General features: G+C 41.4%; 3 protein-coding genes across 3 annotated transcripts; all 3 read right to left on the minus strand.

The window, feature by feature from the left end:
* On the minus strand, positions 1 to 3,279 carry smim12 (small integral membrane protein 12). The gene is made up of 2 exons (XM_050035654.1): positions 3,173 to 3,279; positions 1 to 1,070 (listed from the first exon to the last, which is right to left on the minus strand). Exon 2 carries the CDS (start codon positions 1,040 to 1,042, stop codon positions 770 to 772), a length of 273 nt encoding a protein of 90 aa, XP_049891611.1. The 5' UTR covers positions 1,043 to 1,070; positions 3,173 to 3,279; the 3' UTR covers positions 1 to 769.
* Positions 3,280 to 5,488: 2,209 nt separating this feature from the next.
* pef1 (penta-EF-hand domain containing 1) lies at positions 5,489 to 12,750 on the minus strand. Its single transcript, XM_050035653.1, has 5 exons — positions 12,654 to 12,750; positions 10,246 to 10,474; positions 8,866 to 9,021; positions 8,162 to 8,305; positions 5,489 to 7,982 (listed from the first exon to the last, which is right to left on the minus strand). Exons 1-5 carry the CDS (start codon positions 12,672 to 12,674, stop codon positions 7,753 to 7,755), a joined length of 780 nt encoding a protein of 259 aa, XP_049891610.1. The 5' UTR covers positions 12,675 to 12,750; the 3' UTR covers positions 5,489 to 7,752.
* A 1,464-nt stretch (positions 12,751 to 14,214) lies between these two features.
* On the minus strand, positions 14,215 to 21,019 carry gjb9b (gap junction protein beta 9b). The gene is made up of 3 exons (XM_050035652.1): positions 20,865 to 21,019; positions 15,934 to 16,411; positions 14,215 to 15,443 (listed from the first exon to the last, which is right to left on the minus strand). Exons 2-3 carry the CDS (start codon positions 16,321 to 16,323, stop codon positions 15,015 to 15,017), a joined length of 819 nt encoding a protein of 272 aa, XP_049891609.1. The 5' UTR covers positions 16,324 to 16,411; positions 20,865 to 21,019; the 3' UTR covers positions 14,215 to 15,014.
* Between the last annotated feature and the right edge of the window lie 948 nt (positions 21,020 to 21,967).

The raw sequence follows: 21,967 nt of genomic DNA on the forward strand, positions 1-21,967 counted from the left end.
TTTCAGAAAACAAATTTCCTTTATTCATCATATTTTTCATAATAATTAAAACTTGGTGTGCAAACCATCCAGACTTTCTAAAATGAAAGTATTGTGTAGATTTTCCAGACTAACTAGCTTAAACTTCCTGAGAAACCTCCCACACTGTTGGCATCTTTTGTCACATACCATCAAAGGTTACATGAGATAAAAAGAACTAGAACAAAGACCTGTCTCTCTCCTCTTCCTCCGCTTTTATGTTCACAATCAGAGGTCCTTTCTCAACATACAGAAATGATTAAAAGGAGAAATGCTTTTCTACAGACTTGGAACATGAAGATGATTTGCATCTTTGTCGTCTCTTGCATCATTTGCATGTGATTTAACAGCGAAGACAACATTTGTGTCATAATACCACAACTAGATATAAATATAACAGAAAATGACCAATGCCCATCAAACCATGTCATCAGTTCAAAGCTTGGGTCCATATTTAAGGGTGTTTTAATTATAGTGTCTTGTTTTAATTGTTGATCAGTGCATGAACAGGCTTTATGTGTGACACCAAGGGGAAGGTCAAAGAATCACATCCAGCACATAAAAACTAAATTTGACCCCATAAAAGTCCAAATTGTGTTTTTACACAGGTAAGCTGATGCAGGAGTGAGGATGTATGGCTCATGTGAGTAGGAGGAAAGGATGTTTTTGCCTTCTGGTTCACCCTTGTTGCCCCGTTGCATTATCCTCCTGCTGAGAAAGGGTAATCTCAAGTGTCTCACGCCAGCGCAGGTTAGCTCTTCTCAGACCGGTTCCTATTCAGAGCTGCTCTAGGTGTGAACTCCAGTTTCTCTTTGAGGCTAAGCACCTGGGTGCTGTCCATACCCTCTTGTTCCTGCAGCTTCCTCTCCTCCCTCAGTTCCAGGATGCTCACCTCCTCCCGAGGTTTCGGGGTCCCCCTGATAAACCACTCCAGGTGGTAGCCCACTGCTCCCACCACAAAGGCCACGGGGAAGGTGACATAAGGGGCATAGGTCCGTACCGCTGTCCAAACTACAGGCCACATGACTGCAGTCCGCTTTGGCTCCCGGGTGCTCAATAGGGGAAAAACATAATTGTGTTTTAACTTACATTAACAGTTGATCACAGTGTAATTCAATATTAAGAGGGAAAATGTAGCTACCAGAAAACTTCAACTAATAGCCTGGGCTATTATTTGCTTAAATCACTGAAATATCTGGGACAGGTGTCTACATGGGACAGGCCTTTAATTCATTTCACGCAAAACTGTTGCTCGGCAAAGACCGGGAAATACAACCAAATTTAAACCAGTATGAATATTATTTGAATAAAAATTAGACTTCAGATAATATATCATACATACAGGCATACTGACACTAGGGCTGCAACTAACGATTATTTTCATCGTTGACTAATCTGTTGATTATTTCTTCAATTAGTCGACTAATCATTTTATCGAAAAATGTGTTAAAATGTTGAAAAATGTCGGTCTGTCTCTCCCAAACCCAAAAACTATGTCATCTAATGTCTTGTTTCGTACTCATGCCAAAGGGTTTTAGTTCACCATCATGGGAGAGTGTGTAAAGCTGCCAATATCTGAATGTAAGAAGCTGCATCTAAGAGTATTTTGGGGTACTTTTATAGTACTTTTCTATGAAAAAATGACTCAAACCGAATAGTCGACTACTAAAATAGTTACCAATTATTTTAATAGTCATTTAGTCAACTAATCGTTGCAGCCCTAACTGACACAACCCCACTTTATCCAGTGAAAACAATACTCACAACTTGGACTAATTTTTATGAAAAACTCTTTTAGTTTTTTGATCTGAGGACCATAACGGACTGAAGGAGTATGATTAACTTACAACGTCATCAAGCAATGGACACCTAATTTGAAGTAGCAAACAACCCAGTTTTATACATCTGAAGAATTTCTATTAAAAAAAATGAGCTGCTTTACAACCAGACTAGGCCTCTAATTGAGACAGGCGTATATTTGTCAAAATGTGCAGCCACACCAGGCTAGTAAAAGGTTTTACTGGAACTGGGCTTTTAATTTAAGTTTTACGGTAAATGTACCTAACAGAGCATTACGTACAAGTGCCAACATGTAACTGACTTTAATAACACACTGTTACCAACAAGACAGTATATTAAAAAATGACATTTTGTTTTCCATCAGGTTTTAACCACAAGGGGGGAAATCTGCAGAGAAAGTGTGTCACACTTTAATATCATATCAAAACTATTGAGGGCATAATAATCTTTATTAGACATGAAAATAATCCAGCTGGATTTGTAGTGTTGACACCTGGGATGACTGAAATTGACAGTGTCCACACATGCATACAGTATAAATCTAGTGTAGTGTATTTATAACACAAGCAAGACGCCAGTCAGACACCAGACATCAAGGCCTGTCTGTCCTTCTCATGCCCTCCTCACCTTTGCTTCGCCCCAACCAACAACATGTAGTTTACAAAGCGAATGGCGGAATAAACGAGAAGGCCCTGAGCAAAACAGCCCAAAACGTAAGTCCAAAGACAAACAACAAAGACGTTAACAGCTTAAACATATGCCAACATAACGTTAGCATTGCTATGTCAACGTTAATGCTAACTTGGGCTCTCTCAAGGGAACTTCAGACATGGTTTACAACTTACAAGTTAAAAAACTATGACAAAATGCGTTTATTGTTGTGTTGTTGTCTTGCCGAATTGGAAAGAGGTTCTCCTCAATTCTGAAAGAGCATTTATTTATGTCCGACACCGTGTGGTTTACTTTGTACGTAACAAACAAAAATTAAATGGTCAAATTTGCTATGGAGTTTAGCATGGCGCCGGCTAACCATTATCATAACCAGCCGATAGCGAGGAGCGTGGCGGGAACAAACTTGTGAGGCATGTTAAAATATGAGAAAATGTTTCGTATTTATTTCCCCTAGAATTATCGTTTAGTTTGGAATTATGTAACAGGCGTTATTGCGTAAAAGTCTCGACACGAAACTGCTTGTAACCGGCTACAGTCACATAAGTTAATAAGTAACGTCACAGTCCGAGCGGTGACATTCAAAAGCTGCATCCGCCATATTTGTTACAAGAGTCCGTGTGGTGTTTATATTGCTCTAATATTTTGAAAATGACATTAGTTTCATTCATTAGCCTTCACTCACCTTTACCGTTAGCACTTTGGTGCAGCAGTGGAGATATACGCAATATCTCTGCGACAGTCTGTCACTTCCTGGTTGAACTTGATTGGCTGATGAGCCTCGCTCTGCTATAACTAAGAGGGTTGTAACTGTGTTTTCCTCGATGTTTTAGTACCGCCTAGTGGTCAAAATAGGGCACTACATTGAGATGAGGAATGCCAAAACATGCATTTCATTTTTTGTTTGTTTCTTTTAGGTACCAATTGCATAACACCTGACATTACTTACTATATAGACTAACTATAAATACATGTATACTCAATTTAAGATCATTAAAATGTGGACTCACTGCAGTAAAAAAGACTCAGTGATGCACTACTTTGGTTATATAGTATGCTAATATAACATTGCAACATTTATAATGTAATTTTCTTGTTTGTGTATCATTTGAGACCTGACACAAAGGTTTCCCACCTCTTATTAAGCTGTAAAACAGTTTAATACTTCATAATCAAATAACCTAAAAGCATCTGCTTTATGAATAAACAGTCAGAGGAACTGTGCTCGTGCATACATGCATGTTTGTCCCTTCCCTGACTGGAAGCCTCACAAATACCATCTCTCTCTGTGATCAAACCACGACGGCATTCTTGCAAAAAAAAAAAAATCCTCCTCTTGGGGAATACTCATGAAAGGCTGACAGATCTGTCACCAGCGTTGTCGTACGCTGACGAGGCGTGAGCTACCGTTCTTGGATGACAAACCTCTCAAATGCAAAGATGGTTTTTCTTTTAGTTCTGAGAGCGCAGCTTGGCATGTGAGGACAGATACACATTCAGAGGCTTGGTGCGCTGTATAAAGACACAAACAGTTTCAGAAGTTTTGCTGTTGTTTACTTTAACTGCGTATGAGGGATGTGGAGAAATTGTGTACATTTCAGCCACCCGGTGGGAAGCCATAAATTGCAGCGTTGACTGTAGGGGGAAGAAAATATGCTACTGTAGTTTCTGGGTAGTGAATCGGTAAGTGTTCTTTGCGAGGCTCCGTATGATTGATGACACTGATATTTCAGCTCCCAGGCTCAAAACTATAGCATGCAGAGTGCAGGGCTGATCTATAGCGACTGGAATGCAGCCTGTCATGGAGCGATGACCAGTTCTGACTCATTGGTCATTTGTGCAGAGGCAGAGAGTTTAAAACACAGAGCTATATTTGTATTAATATGCTACGACTTCAAATGAGTGTTCAAATTATTGTGATTAGCAGGATTCTGTGTGGGTGATTACGCTTCACGCTTCCAAATGATTCTTTTAAGCAGTTCCTCCCTCTATGCTGTCCATCTTGTAGTTGCCAGAACTGGCATTTGATCAGTGCTGTCAGATAAAGTGAAATGTGCTCATCCCCCCTGCGGGAAAACAACATTACTAGTGCCAGTTCTGCTTTACCAGCAACCTCAGCAGCGCCAGGATTATTTCATCAGCTCCTGTTCATTAGTAAATGAGATTTAGAGCTGCACTAGCCAAGAGTTTTATGTAAAAATACAACCATCTTATCAATCTCAATCACAAACCGGGGCTGACAGAGTGAAGCGTTACATCCTCACTAACCGGAGCCCCGCAGACCTGCTCTATTTGCCCGAGTTAATTACAGATGTCAGGCATGGTCAGTGGTGGGAAATTTCCTCATTACACAGGAAATGACAATCAGAACTTTGGTTAAATTACTGTTGAATCACATTAGCCAGAAAAGGTTCTCTCTGAGGGCTGAAACCTACAAGCGTGGTGCACTTTTGGTCCCCAAACTCAATGTTTAGACAGCGGTCGAGACACTAAAGCACATGCATGTTCAGGTGATGTGTCACACGGGAGGGAGAGTGGAGGACCTGGGACGGCTAAATTTAGCCTCAGATTGAGGCGGAGGGTGAGGGGGTAAGGAGCAGACGGATGAGAGATATGACCAAAAAAGATGCACCAGAGAATTTGATGGATTGCCTCTGGTTTGGAAAGAGACGAGGAGGAGCAGGAGGACTCTTGACACGGACTGCGATCAAGCAGAGTCACAGATGGTGAGGGACAGAAGGGCCAGATGTGGAAGGGGAAGACGGGCTCTTTTGCTCTTTTGTGCAGCCAATCTGGCCTGCGAGGGAGGGATTAGTCACTGATTTGGGGCATTTTGGGTTCAAGGGGTCATGAGTAGGGTTTGGATTTCAACTTGCCATGACTGATGTTAAACAGAAAATACAGTAAACTACAGAAACAACTGCACTTTAGTTGAGATAAAACATCAATTATGACTAGATTTTCCTCCATTTAAGTACAAGAATATGAATTAGTCAAAATGTGACAAAAAAAAAAAGCATTTATTTGTTTTTGGCAGTTAGTACCATTTTGGCATATTCACTGATTTCAGAACACAAGTGTATCATCTCTCAAAGTACTGGCCCCACCATCACTGCAAATCCCATTTCACTACAGGGAACACATTGTCGTGCTGTTGGGTCTCTTTGTCCACAGATATTTTATTTATGGTTAAAACTGGCTAACGGAGGTACACCTTTGCAAAAACTAAAATAAATTTCTTTCATTCTCAACACTTACTGGCAGAGCTTTACCAGCAACACCCCACTAAATGTGAGAGTGTAGTATTTCTGATATTATAAAATGTGGCCCTGTTTAGCTTGATTACACACATACAATATAAAGCAATGTTCGAAACAATGTGCAACCACTGCATGGGAATACACTCTGGAAATGCTGAATATTTCCTGATATACATACATTTAAAAGGCGATTGCATAGGAATAATTTAAAGGGTACCTGGTATTTTTCAACCTTCAACCTATTTTCCCATGTTTTTGTGTCGAAGCAACTAATGGGAACAGTTTTTGAAGTCCAGTATTGAGTGAGAAGGCTGCAGCTGGCAGCTGCAAAACAGGCTGCAATATAACCAAATGGGGCATTTGTACACCGTGATTTCACATCCACTGAAGTGTTTAGTTTTGCCACTGAGGGGCTCAGATTATTATTCAAAGTGTCTGACAACATTATAGAAAGGATCCTACTGAGACTGAGCTTTTTGTCGAAGAGTGAGATCCTTTTTGTTTCATGAGGAAACAGTCGCCAAACACACCAGACTCCATTTCAATGAACAGTAATTTTACCATTGTAAAACACACTTCTTTAAAAGTCAACCAAGACCAAATACAACTCACAAAAACTGTCTTGGTTCATCTTTCTGCAGTTCCAACAGTCACCAACTCTGGTTTGGTAAATAAACCCTAAATTCACCCAGTTAGATGTGAAAACATGCTTCTTCTATACACCCCAAAATGACTGTTGATTTAAATGGAGTCTGGTGAGGTTGTTGGCAATTATTTCAGGGCTGTGTCTAGCTAAACTAAAAGGATCTTACTCATGAAAAGCAGGTCTATCTCCTTTCCATAATGTTGGTAGACACTTAACAATCTGAGCCTGTCAGTGGCAAAAACAAGTTTTAGAGGACATCAATTGACAGTGCACAAATGCCCCGAGTGGTCAAACTGCAGCCTGTTTTACCACTGGAGACTGGACCAAGTTAAAAAAATGTTGTTTTCATCGGTCACTTAAGGTGTTTTCACATATAGTCCTTTTTAAATGAACCGAACTCAGTCCTCTTCAAGTGCACCAAAAAGTGGACCAACAGAAAAAAGACTCACAGTTGAATTCAAAGAGGACTCAGTTCTCTATCTGGTCAACTTCAGCTCTGATGGACCCTCAGTCCTCTTTGAAATATTATGAAATATATTGATGTAGCTTATTTTTTTCACTTTGACCTGGCACTGCAGTCTGATTATGAAGCCCCTCGCTTTCAGATGAACCACCAGATGACCACCTTCTGAGTATGGTTATGGGTCTGAGTTCTCTTGGAGTGTTCACATATGTGCAAAAGTCGTCAGAGGTCGTTTAGGGCTGAAAAGGACCAAGTGTGAAAACACCCTTAGACACAAAAACTTGAGAAAATAGGATAAAGTTTGAAAAATACTCAAGTAACCCTTTAATGCTGCATGTGAGCAAATTCACAGGATAATGACTGTCATGCAGTCTAATGCAGGTACTGTACTGTAGAAGCAGAGAAATGTCATCTGGTGATTGTAGCCTCCCCTGGTCAAGTCTTTACACTGATCCAGACCTGACAGATATGTGGTTAGTGGGGTTGTCGGGTAGGTTGTCAGCAAATCTCACATGTAAACAGAAGCTCTCCTGTTATCTCAGTTAAACTATTCAGAATTTCAATCAAATACTGGTACTAGTAAACAATAATCTTTGTGTCATCAAGGCATGTATGGTAAGATTATGACTGTGACCTGCTGACCCCTGGTGAAGGCTAAGCCATCAAGTAAAGGCTTCAGCTGCATTTATAACAGCTGCTGAACTTTATCCAAGTGCATGGTGTAAGGCTTTATCTATTTACAGCAACAAGCCATGGCATAATGTGTTCTGGCTGATATACTGTATGTATATCAACAGGTAGGGGCACTTATGGTAGAGCATTGAGTAATATATGACCTGAACATGGAATGATACTGTGAATCCACAGTGCTGAGGGAATAGCCAGTGGAATGAGGCTCACATGAGCCTGGTGATGGCCCCCGAGAGGAAATCCTCATAGTTAAGGCGGATGTTGCCCGTCATGGTCGTGTCTTTCTCCCTGAAGACCTGCGTCATGCTCTGGAGCTGGGTGCACACGTGGATGAAGCGGTCCATCTGAATGCCCGGTCGTGCGCCTCGCACGGCGAAGCGTCGCACCAGCGTCTCAGAAAACTGGGGACTCAGGTTGTAGCCCATCTGAGTGAGGGCTGGGGACAGGAGAGGAAAGAGAAACAAGGTCGGAGTTAGTTTTGTTTTTCCTCTGCTGAAAGTCTTGGGTTTCATTTTGGTTTTAAAGGTCCAGTGTGTAGGACTGTGGGGGATATAATTGTTAATTGTTCAACTTTAACACACACACACACAGACACACACACACAACTGGGGATACCTTGGTGTAGCTCTGCACCATTGATAGTGCCTGAGCGGTCCCTGTCGTACTGCTGAAAGAGTGCTCTCCACCGCTGCATGAAGTCCCACAGTGCTGAGAAGCCAAACAGGTCCATTCGGCCCGACCGTGTCTTGTCAAACATGTCTAACAGGAAACACAAAGCACAGCATGTTCACACAGTTTTCGTCGCTTAAAGATCCGCATTCTTTTAAAACAGGGCAAAAACGTGAAGCACATTTTCAGCATGTTTCTGGCGATCCCGTCGTCAATCATCATGGATCCTCTTGTGTTGCTTAAAAGTAGCCCATAAGAGTCACACATCTGTCATTATGATAATGGAACACGAGTCCCTGCTTTGCAAACACAACTGGAATGTAGAGACTAACAGGTACCGAGACGAACATGACTCAGTCGTTTTTTAGCCTGACTCCAGGCTGCCTAAATGTCTCCCTTTAGAAACACAAGATATTCAGAAGGTTGAGAGATTTAAAGGGCAACACACATATAAAAGGAGCCAGCGTTCTCTGCCCTGCCCTTATCTGTTTGCTTTTCCTAAATAACCTCTTCCTCCTCTTTGATGTAGCAATTAAGATCACTAACAGTATCTTACATAGTTAAACACTGAGTCATTTTGCCTGAAGAAACACTTTCAAATACCAATTTATTAACACTGTTGAGCACCTCGCTGCAACTGCATGACTTACTGATCATCATGAGGCAGGTCTCGTCATTAAAAGTGGACCAGTTGGAGTTGAAAAGAGCCTGCTTCAGCTCCTTTAGGTTGATAAAGCCACTGCGGTCCGTGTCGACAGTGTGGAACCACTGGTATGCCTCTGGGTTAACACCAGGAGGGATGTTACCTGCAGAGAGGGGAAATAAGAGCAGTAATAAGATGGTGAAGACTGACTCTGAAGGTGCCCGTGATTGTTTTCTTAGCATGCTCTTGTTTCCATCACTACTTCTTCAATCTGTCTGAGCCAACGAGTTTGATTTATTCCCTTTATTATTTCCCATCATTAGGTTTTTTTTTCCAGTTTTTATTTCACTGAAGCTCTCATGCTTTGAGGGGTAATGGATATGAAAAGAGAAATAGAAGAAGAGCCAAGAAAAAGAAGAGGGTTCTTACAAATGAAGCGGCTGCCTTGTTCCGATGCAAAACAATTACTTATTTATTGAGAGATGAAGAAACACGCTCCTGCTGTCTGACAGTTGAAACTGCGCTGACTCTGTCAAGCAGAAACTTGATCATAAAAAAGAATACATCTGTGCTTGACTCAGGCTTTTAGCTTTGGTGTTTAGAAGGCACTGGATTGGGAAAAAAGCACAATATATAATGACCATAACATAAACTGTGTGTAGCACTGATATGGCAAATATAATTACTATAACTAAGACGGTTTTATATGCAGTTACGGTATTTGCTTACAGAAATTAAAACAACACAGCAACAAAAAACTGCAGCTGCAGGGTCAAGGGTTGAGGACAAGTCATTTCAATGAGAGGGAGAAAGTGTCAGGGCAAGAGGCCATTACCTGAATACATAGTGGAAGAGAAAGGGGGTGTTAGAAAATACAGTGTGAGACGAGGGGAGGAGCAGAGGGAGGGCTGATTGTCAGGAAAATGAATGGGGAGAAAGGGACAGGTGACACTTGAGGCCAGACCCTGATGGAGTCTGTCCCTGTGGGGAGTGATAGCAACATGGGATTTCAGGTTCTGACTTACGCTGAGCTGCTACTGGAAACAGTGTAATCACACACACATATACACACACACACACACACAGCACACTCTTTACCCATCTGTCTCGTACTCTGTTTAGCCCTCACTCAGTATTACCGGAGTCATCACTCCAGCCGTGTAATCCTGCTGAGGGGCACAAACTGAACCCTGTCTCTACATGACTGTCTGGGAACGTAAGTCATTTTCTATCCGTCATCCCACCAGAGAGTGAGGAGGAGAGAAAATGAGAGGGAAGCAATGAAGAAAGGGAATGAGAACCCATCTGCAGTCTCTCCGTGTTCAGAATATGCCTCCCACAGGCAGAGGTACCGCAGAAGCAAGCTCCAGTCTCGGCCTATATTTACCTGCAGAGGCATGGTGCCCGTAAGGTCCTCCATGGGGTTGTCCCCCGTAACCCCCATAATGCCCGGCAGGGGCACCCCCTGGTCCATGCCCATATGGCACTCCTTGACCTGGGACTCCATAAGCACCATGAGGAGCTCCTGTTTGATGTGCGGCACCATATGGCCCATATGGACCACTGCCTCCCCCGTATGGAGCACCTGGTCGGGGGTTGCCTCCTCCTGGATAGCCCTACAGTGACACACAAGACAATGTCACTGAAACTGTATGATCAGTGCTAGATATTAAACGGGCTGTGTGTGGCTAGATGGATCCTTGTACAACCTCTTTTGTGAGATGAAAAACACATGAGCTAAATACTCCTTGCCTAGTGATGCAAGGTAACTAAATACATTTACTCAAGCACTGTAATTAGAGGAATACCTCACCTACAAAATGACCATTTGTAAATCAATTAGTCATGCTGTATTACCTTCAATTTGTAAGGATAATGTTTTTTTCTCGCATGCCCCCCAATGGTGAAAATATTAATTTAATGATTGATTGGGGACCCTATTTAACATCAGCAAAACTAAATCAAAACATTTGCATACACACTCTGTATCATCCAAGTCTCATTTATCCAGCCTTATGCTCAATACTTCAAAACACATGAATTGTCAGCAAAACCTTATACTTTAAAACTGAACTGAAAGTGAATCTTATCTATACTCTCTTCAAAGCCAGACCCCAATACTCAGGTTTCGTGAAAATTCATGTGTTTAGGAAGTACTGAGCATACGACTGGATAAATGAGACTTGGATTATACTGCACAGGTTGTGTGAGAGTTTGAAAACACGTGTTGATTTAGTTTTGCGTTGTTGAACGTGGTCCCAATCTATAATAAATCAATATGTTTCCTTTTTCCATGGAGGCATGTGAGAAAAACAGTGTTTTCTTCAAGAATTCAAGGTAACACGAGCTAAATAATAGATTTACAAATGGTCTTTCTGTGGGTGAATTATTCCTTTAAATACACTTTTGAGATACTTGAACTTAACCTGCTTATATTTGTTTTCTTATACTTTGCACCTCACTACAACTCAGAGGAAAATATTCTTTGTAGCTCACTACATATATAATTAACATGCAGGTTAAGATAACACTTACAAACATATAATTAGGGTTGCAGCGCAGCCATATGCCCGTTTTAAGGTATACTGTGATGCAAAAGTTGACAGTTATCATTATCATACCGTGTACATTTGCTCATCTACGATACTGAAAAAAAGTGCAACTGGATGAAGAGTCTCCCCTTTATTTTAGTTATTTTTTAAACCGTAGAAATTTTACACATACCTCTGTTAACAAAATGGTTTCAAGTTTCAATTATAGTAATAAAACGTTTGTTCAACCAAAAATAACCGTTCCTTTTTAATTCCTTTAAGGGTCATTTTGACTTATAATAATAAAAATTCTGTGATACTGTGATACTGTGCGCCACTGTCTCTCAGGTTAACTTATATCGCAGCGGTGCCTGGATGGTGTGACAGGCAGCAGCACAACCACACACGGTTGTGCTGCTGCCGTGGTCCTGCCAGATGCCTCCTGCTGCTGCTGTTATCATTAGTCATAGTTTTACTGTCATTATACACATATGATTATTGGGCTTTATAAATAAAACTGGTTGATTGATTGACAATATTTTCAGAGACAGTTACTGTACCGTAAAAATCTCATACCACAGCAACCCTACAGGTAATTAGTTTAAAATATTATACAGGATCATGTAGCCTGGATTCAAGGCAGCCAAAATTAGCTCAATTAAACTTATCAAAGCTTCTTGCATAATTAATACATAATAATCCAACTATAAGTTTACTATAAGATTCTGGAGGAGGCCATTTTCAAGACTATTACTTTCACGTTTTGCTGACTTACTTCTGTACTTTCCTGTAAACATTTTAAACGTAGGACTAATGTGTTTACAGTGAGATAATGTTACTTTAGCTAGCAAAGATGTGAACACTTTTTCCACCACTCAATCTACGTCATTTAGGGACATTTTGCTCAGAAAAACTACAAAAACATCGACACAAGTTAACAAGAAATAAGAGAGACTACCCTGTTAAGTTAAAAACACGTACACACACAGTGTTAAACTATAACACCAGCAATGTTAGCGCGGTTTAAACTCATATAACGTTAGCAAAACACACCTCAACATAATCATTGTAAGCTACTGACTGATGTTATCATGTAGCAACAGTTTACATTGTTAACTGCTACCCTTAGCACACAAATGAATGGCTAACGTTACCTGTGTTTCTACGTCATAAACCATTAGTTACGTTACGTCGAGGCAATAAAACAGATAGTACAGCTATTTAACAATATCAGCATGTTATTTTTATGAACATATATAGATACCTGGCCGTGGTGGAAACTCATGTTTGACAGACTTTACTTCCTTCAACAAGGCAGCAGCCGTGAAGGCGGATACAGCATCGTCAGGCTCGGGGTAACTATTGGTGCATTTCCGGGTCCGTCACAGCCGCACCCGCGTCTCCTGCTTCTGATTGGACGGCAGAGTGGATAGCGATGACGTCAGAGCGAAGCGGCGTGAAACACTGTGTCCGTCACTCTCATGACAACCCAATACTTTGTAAGTTAGTCACTAACTGTGTCGTTATGCAATAGATACCGGCTTAACTGAGAGTATAGTGGAGGTTTGACTTCACAATAGGCCTTCTTAAGGGATTTATTTTAATCTCATCAAGTTTTATAAGTTCTATACTATTCCTATATTCATAAAACATAAATAAAATGCACAATGCACTAGTATAGGAGCTGTATTAATGCTTAATTATTGTATTATTTCAATGCATTTATTTTTATTTTGACTTTTTGTAGCAAAATATATCGTGTCCTTTCCCATTTTGTATCTTTACAGTCAGACATGAGCCCTTAACTTAAAGCTTTAATTCAGAATCAGAATCAGCTTTATATCAATGTAATGAATGTACACATACAAGTATTTTGAAGTTCTTTAAATATTTGTCATGATCCTAAGTTTGTTTATATTCTGTTACCCTATGGATTTTGCTTTGTAGTTTTCTGTCTGTGCTCCTTGTTTCATATTATTCATTCATGTGTTTTATTTTGTAGATTCTTTCCTCATGTGCCGTGTCTGGTTTCACTTCCTGTCATTGTGTGTTTTCCCGGCTGTTTTCTGTCACACTTGTCTCATTAGTCCAGCTGTTCCCAGAGTCTTCCCTTCACACCTGTTCTGTGTTAGTCTTGTCTGCTCCACCCTTGTTGTAAGCCAATCTCCATTTCCCTCCTCTTGCCCGTGTCGTCCTACCCCAGCTGTGTCTCGCTCTTGTGAGTAGTTTTCTGTGTATATACAGTACCTGTGTGTTTCCTTTTGTTCTTTGTCAGTTCATCTGGGTTCATCATGTGTCATTCCTGTTCTCACCCTTGTGTTCCTGGTGTCATTCCCTGCTCCGTTTCCTCCCTGGTGTTCTGTTTGGATGGTGGATTTGAGTTCATTGTATTTTCCCAGCTGGTTTTCAGTTTAGTTTTGCCTCTGCTTTCATGGACTCTTAGTTAGGCCTACCTGCTTGTACCTGCATTTGGGTCCTCCTTGAACTGACGTGACAATATTAACTGATAACTGGATTCAATTTTGCATTTTACCTCAAAGTATTTTAAGTATTTTACTTGGCAACTTTATTTTTTTAAAAGAAATATAGCAAAGATACATATCATGCACTTAAAGTAACACTTGAGGTAGTCAACTGAATATATCCTTGGTAATCTATCAAAAAATGTCCCAAATTAATCGAATTCACTCAAAACAGAAGTCAAATTCCTTACGTGTGTTCACATACTTCGAAACATTAAGGCTGATTCTGATTGCTGATTGTTTCACGTATGATAATCCTGAAAAGGTTTTTCAAAAAGAACGAAGGACACTTGCTCGGAAATATTTTGACAGTGAAATAACTTTATAGATCTCAACAATAAATACAAAAAAATTAAATATATCATCTGGAGTCTTCATTTACAAAAAAAAAATCCAAATTTGTGGGTATAAATACATTTGTGTATTTTTTTTTCAATGGTATGTTCATACATGCGTCATACCTTCATTAAGCAATTCACAAAATATCAACAGGAGTAACTCTTGAACAATAAAGAGCATTTTCTTCATCTTGCATGTCTGAGAGTAAAAAACCCTCAAGTGATTTCTTCCAATTACTGCGTCAACCCGACAGGAAGTGCTCTGTGTTTGTTGTGTTTTGTTTTATCTATTAGAGGGCAGTGTGTGTGTTCAGGGAGAGGGCTCGCTCTCTGAACTGTACAGTATTTACATCACTTGGGGTCTTTCAACATTTTATACTTCTATTTACAAAGTACCTGGTATAACAGCTTAAACATACTGTGTACTTCTGTCCAAAAAATACAATTACAAACACAGACATGCACACATTCACACACTCATACACACACACACACACACACACACACACACAAACCAATTCCAAAAAATATTCTAAACCCTTTTACTTCCTCTGTAATCCTCCCTTTTGAGGGATTCATTTACATGCATAAGGTGTGCGTTCCTGCAGACATGATAATATTTACAAAACGCTGCCTCAGAAATCCCTGAATTTGATGGATATCTCTTTGGTGTTGAGCAGCAGTTCTCTACAGAGTCTGATGAATGCATTTGCCTGCAATAGCCCCTTCAGTACTTTGCTCAGTTTTTTTTCAACCAATTGTTCATCATTTTTTCTGAGATGGCCCCTCCTCTTCCTTGATATTACTGAGATTCTGGATAGAGACTGTAGGATCCACTCTGACTGACGTTTGGGACCTGAACTCCGACCTGGGCGCTGCCAACGGCGTCATCTCGTGATTCTCTGCGAACAACCTCCTCTCCGCCTCAGTCTTCCTCTTGATGAGTTTCTGGATGCGTTTGCAGATGAGGTAAATCATCTCGCAGATACACATGAGGATGCAGAAACCAGAGGAGACCACCATGAAGAGGGTGAAGATCTTCTTCTCGGTGGGACGGGATATGTAGCAGTCCACCGTGTTGGGGCACGGCGCCAGGGAGCACTTGGACAGGCGGGGCATGTCGTAGCCTTCATAGACGTGGTACAGGATGTAGAGGAAGCCAGCGTCGAAGCCGGCCTTGAAAATCAGACTCACCTATTGGAAAATAAATGAGGGTTAAACTGGGAGAAACATTTTTCAGGAAGTTAAAATAAATGAAGCAAAAGTCAATTTTCCTGTCCATCCATCAAACAAGATCTATGCAATTTTTCAGTCGCCAGTCTGAGATAATAACTGAAGGAAGATAATTGACCTAATGCAGGATCTATAATAAAAAAGATAAAGATTCTCATACAGCTTCTGTCTCATTTGAAGTGATGGTGAAACTTCTTTGTGATTGGGCCAAGAGGTGCAAGATAAGCTGTCAGAGCTGTTTTTTTTCCTTGCGATCAGGACAAAACAAATCAAACATAATTACACAAATGTCTTCTCCTGCCTTTTGTGCATAGCCACTCGTCCATGGCAATTATTTTTGACATTTTCTAACTATGACTAATTCGGTCTGGTTGAAGCCGAAGCACAGCTGTGTCCGCATGTGACGTCTGCAGCGAGGCCAGAAATAAACTTTCACATCCTCTGTTCTTACCAGGTATGTCCACCACAGACCCCCACGTTTCTTCCCGGGGTTGGCATACAGATGGGCGCCCTTGTGCGAGGCGGTGTACTGCATGTCCTTCTTCTCACGATACTTGACGTGCCCCACCACCATTAGCGACGGGCAGGTGACGAAGATGAGCTGCAGGGCCCACAGACGGATGTGAGAGATGGGGAAGATGTGGTCGTAGCACACGTTGTTGCACCCTGGCTGGGCCGTGTTGCAGACAAAGTCTTTGCTCTCGTCGCCCCACACTCGCTGGGCTGCCACCACGAACACCATCACCCGGAAGACGAAGACCATGGAAAGCCAGACGCGGCCGAACACAGTGGAGTACTTGTTGACCCCACTGAGGAGGGCCTCCAACGCAGACCAGTTCATGACTGCTGCCTTAGAGGTGGAGGAGGGGACGGAGGAGGCTGAGGGGGATGAAGGAGCTCCTCAGGAGACCAGGTGGGATGAGGTGAACCTGAGAAGTGAAAGAAAGACAAAGCAGATTAGAAAAGGGATGATGGTTCAAGAACTTATTGAAAAACTCTCTTTACATTTATTAGATAAAGAGCAGTGCACATTCTTCTTTTTATATCTATTTCATTTTATGAAGTAAGAAGTGCAGCAAAGTTTAAGTGATTTAATAATGAACCTCCCTTAAGTTGGACGACTTGAGAGACACAGCTTTACAAAGACGTGTCACAATCGGTGCTGCAGCTAAGATATCCTAAAATTTAGTCCCTCAAATTGTGTGAAATTCCGGATCAATCAGATGGTGTCTTTTTTTTTACACCCTTCCTGCCTGACAAAGGCCCACATCTTTCGAACTCTACACTGCCAGTTTATAATCCAGACATTCTGATTTAAATCTGCTGTTGTCACGACCAAGCTGACAACCTTGATGACACCACTGTGACATCATCAGGGTAGCTTCCTCTGATTCGACAAAGCTCCTCCACAGCCCCAGGAGATATTATATTAGCCCTTTTACACTGCCAGATTTTCCGCGAATGTTGAGCCGTTTTGCCGGCAAGCTGCGAGCGTTTAGACACACAGAGCCGGATTGGCGAGTTGATCCGAGGTGCCCAATTTTCCACCTTGTAGGATAGACATATTGGTGGAACCCTTTTAGTTTAAAAAGACCGAGGCGGCCTTCCGCAACGGGAGGGGCTGTTGATGACTTGTGGGAGGAGCTGCTGATGACGCCGCACGTGCAAGCCACTGGCGGTGGATAAATAGGAAACAGCTGATAGCAGGAATGAGCAGCTAGTAGCAAGAGGGAAACGCAAACCTGACAGACACTGTAAAGATGAGCAACTGGGGAGACAAGGAATTGCGCACCCTCCTTGCCCTAACAAACAAAGAGGCCATTAACCGTAAGATGACGGGGACGGTGAAGAACGGGTTGACTTATGAGAGAATTGCCGAAGGACTGACCAGCCATGGCTTCCCTCCCACGTCACTGTTTACGTCACACGCTGAGCTACACGTTTTGTTACTTGCTCACGCCCCCCATTGCCCTGAAAAAGGCACATTCTGTATAAACAAAAGTAGGTAGGCGGCATTTCGCTGCACTCCCTGATTTTGTTTTTATACTGCCAATGCTGAAAGAAGACTGATTGGGCTTTCCTGCAAATTTGCACAACTCCTATCTAAAAAGGGTTAGTGTTTTCACAGACTGAATGGTACATGCATGTAAACTGAGCTTGACATGTAAAATAGGGGCTCTTTGATGTTTTAGACATTTTTAGCTGCCTCATCAACAATGCAATCCAACCTGTTCTCATTCCCAGAGCATCAAATACTGATGCTTTATCATATCAACACCAAAGGAAGCCGTCAGTGTCTTAATGAAATTCACTAGACATACTTATGTCACATTATGTTACGTAACAATTTTATTCAAGCCAAAACATGATCTTTTTCCTGAACCTAACCACGTGTTATGACTTATTTATGCTCAACGTTAGCTACATACAGATACGGACAAAGCCCTCAGTCCGTACTCTGCTGTTTTTTGTCCGTATTTGCACACGTCTCCCAAAAGCTCACGTATACGGACAAAACGGAGCAGTACCACTGGAGATCATGGGGGCAGCGTAGCGAAGTTCAAGCGAGATACGAGTGTAGGACATCACAAAGACATTCAGAAAATGGCAGAACATTCACGTGTTGCAATGAAATTACTGGCCTCACAGACCACCACCGTCTGCAATGCTGCTTCCGTTAAAAAGTACATTATTACAGCCTCCACCATTGTCACCTTGTTTGTTGTATCTATGCCAACATACTAATGCTTTTACAGCTGTGCATCATACAGATATGTAAAGAGTAACTGTGTGTCTATATGAGATGCCAGTGTCTGTGACAAAGTGACAATGTTTGACGACCTGGGAAAGAGGCAATTCTGGTTGATTTCAAATTATATAAAGGACACAACTAATGACAAAATACAAAAGTGTTTTAATAAAATTATCGAATATTTTTTCCATTTTCAGATCAATTCAACTTTCATATTGTTTTTTTATTTATATGAGTAATACTGTATTATAGCAATACTGCAAAAAGATATTACCACTTTCCTATTGTGTCACTCCCCCACACTTAGAAGCTGAAGAAACAATGACAAACAAAAAAGCAATTTTGAAATGATGATCAGTTGGGAGGCGACAAAACAACCACACATCATTTTCACAAACACACTCCCGGTCATAGCTGATCCGTCTTTACACAGAGCTGCCTTTTTTATGACCGCCTCCTTATACATTAATGAGTGAGTCATCATCGGAGCCTCCCTTTGCTGAAAAGACAAACCAACACTCAACTCTATTAGTCAGCTATTTGAACAGTGTGGCTGATCAGGCCGCCACAGCCATCTGTGTAATCCCAAGTGCCTATTGCAGTCTTGCTTCTTCAAAGCACTGTTAGGGGATAGCATTTCATTTGTGATTGTTAAGCATGCCTTGATGGTACCGCGGGACCTGTGCTCTGAGACAGAAAGGGGATTTTAGTTAAAATAGCACCATGCGGATTTAATGGTGCGATTGTGTGCAGACTTTAAAGATGGAGCTGTTATGGATGACCTGCATAGTTAGCAGGGTTTCTGTGTTTCTCTGTGTGTGGGTGTGCTTCCAGATTTCTTTGGCTCGATGTGTTTCCTCTTCCCATTTGTCTCTCTGAGGTTTGGTGGTGTGTAAATGAAGTGTTTGCACATAGGTGTGTGCATGCATGTGCAGAATGAGTGCTTAAAAAGAGTCATTGTTGAGTGAGGGGTGGAAACATCTTTCAAATCCATATTTGATTTTGTTACATAAGTGTAAACACAAGGAGGGTCGAAGATTTCTCTTCAGCAACAGAAAAAAAGTGTTCCTCTTATGCATTTACATCTCATTCTGATGAATGCTCACGGCCTGACAGGGAACAAGCTGGATAACAGCCCTGCTGTCCACTGTTCCATTTCAATTCTGTCTCGTCTAATCCAGAGTATTTGAATTCAGAAACACTTCCCTCCTGCTTTTCCGACATCACTGTAGACATATTGAGCTGTCAAATTAGTTGCTATTTTCTCTCTCATCCAGCATTCCTGACTATTAAATTATACGGCATAAAAAGACTCGCTGAATGCCTTCGGAATCACAACATGGGCTACTGAAAGCCAGACGCTTTCAATCACCGCTGATGTTACCTGCACTTTACCTCTCCTTCTAAGTGGATAACACAACCAGTGGTATTAATCATCTGTCGCTTTCGCACTAACATATGGAACATTTATCAGGGAGATTTCTCTCTCAATTTCATACAAAAATCACACTCACACATTCACAGACTTTGAGGTGACATTCACGCCGGATAGGGAAAATAAAAACAACCTCAGAGACAACAGTATATCTTGTCTCGGGGAGATGGCAAAGCCGGACCACAATTTGTTTTCCTATTTGCTCTAGATTGCAATGTCGCCTTCCCCGCCGACAGCAGCCGGCCTCGTCTATCTCTTTGCCGTGTGTTTGTCTTTCTCTTTGTTTTGACAGACGAGATGTAGTATCATGCTTTCTCAACTGAGAATCCTCAGGTTATGTGAAGCATTTGATTCTAAAATATTCATACTCAGTGCAATGCAAATACAGCTCCGGTGCGGGATCCTGGATTTATGTAAGAGTCTTAAACAATGTGCAAGAGTTTTGATTCTAAGTGACCAAACACATTCTCAGCATCACACAAACAGGTGCAGTATTATGGGCAGAGATAGTTAGAAAATACCCATTTACACTTGTTTAAATTCCCTTGATCCTCAGGGCAGATTTCCATTATGTCTACAGCTTTATCTAGCTCCCTGTGTACATAACTGCCTCATCTGACGCAGCGTAGATCCTTGACTGCGACTTGCTCTACAGGTTGAGCTAGTTGCAAATACTTTTCTATCCACCAAGTCTACATTGTCTGTATGAGTCAGCGCTCCTGACTAATAAGGTGGGGTTCAAGTTCTCCTGTGAGCCCCCCCCCTTCCTTTTCTTCTCCCCAACTCTGCTTTTCTGTCTTTCCCTGTCATTCACACATCTCGCCTTTCTCACCCTCAACCTGACTTTATTCCATTTTTTTCAAGGTAACACATATCAACCGCAGGAGTAAAGCGCAAGCAATCCGTGTATAGTTTTATTCGCACTGCTTCCAGTTATCTGTCTTTACAAATCTCACTCTTTTGTACGCACCGGGGCTGAACTCTTTCCTTGACATACAAGATCTTCCCTCGCTGCGTGATGGAAAAGGAACAGAATGAACAATGTTCTTGCCCTTTTAGTGTCCCTTTTTCTTACGCTATCTTTTGCCCTCTTGAATCCTTTCTAGTATTCATCTGATATGAAACTGAAATGTATCTACATTACATGTATTTTCTTGATTTAACACTCCCTACACATATAGACAAAGTCTCTTACCTTAGACACAGAGAAGCAGTGTAATAGACAAGTTTTCCTGTCCCCAGCTGGCCTCGTGTGGATGCTAACTGACAGTCTCACCTGGATATTTTTGAGGGGGTTGGCTTTGAGGTGTGGACCAGCTGGAAGAGTCAGGAATGGGAGGGACGGGTGGAGCATTGCATACTGACACATACTCTCACACACTGGCAGTTTCAATCTTGGCTTGTTTTGCATGAGCAGACCTGCCTCGGGGTGTTTTTGAAGGAAGACAGAGAAGTGACGGAGGTAACGTCAGAGAAAGGAAACAGTGTAACAGTCGGTTGGACGCAGGAATGGAAAATGATAATAATGAGTTAGACCAAAAGGAAAGGTAAGCAACAGGCAGGTGGTAACCAGACAGATGGAAGACTTGTATAGTGTTGTATTTGATATGAAACTGATGCACATCAGTTTGTGAGAATGCTTAGGTTTAAGGTATTTAAAGGAACAGTTCACCCCAAAATTAAAAGTGCATAATTTTTCCTATTACCCGTAGTACTGTTTTTGTTTGAGTTGCTAAGTGGTGGCGATACCGGCCATACAGAAAAATAAAAACATTAAAAATATATATATTAAAATAGATATATATATATATATATATATATATACATTTGAAAGACTCAACAGCAGCATCTCTTTCCAGAAATTACGACCTGGTTACTCAAGATAATCCACAGACCTTGCTGTGAGCAGTTTCATGTAGGAACTATTTTCTGTCTACAGAACTACACCTGTTAAACGCACCAACACACCACACATGGATGAGAGGCTCATGCTCATGACAAAGCAAGATGTAAACATTAATGGCATCCTTCAAGTTTGAGCTGCTAAAATATGAAGCCAATGGAGATGTGCCAAAAACTGCAGTTCCTCTAATGGCCACTTGAGGCTGGCTCCAACTGTGGTCAATTCTTATAAACTCCCACGGTGAAAATGTCCAACTTGAGTGCAGAAATAAAAACGTGTACAACCTGGTACAACCTGGTTTTGGTCTAACGTCAACATTCATGACTATACGGGAGCTAACTTTAAGATAACTCACCCCTTCACATTTTATAAGGCTTAAAGTTACGCATATGCTT

This window comes from Epinephelus moara, chromosome 22, assembly GCF_006386435.1.
Source record: "Epinephelus moara isolate mb chromosome 22, YSFRI_EMoa_1.0, whole genome shotgun sequence".
NCBI classification, from domain to species: Eukaryota; Metazoa; Chordata; class Actinopteri; order Perciformes; family Serranidae; genus Epinephelus; species Epinephelus moara.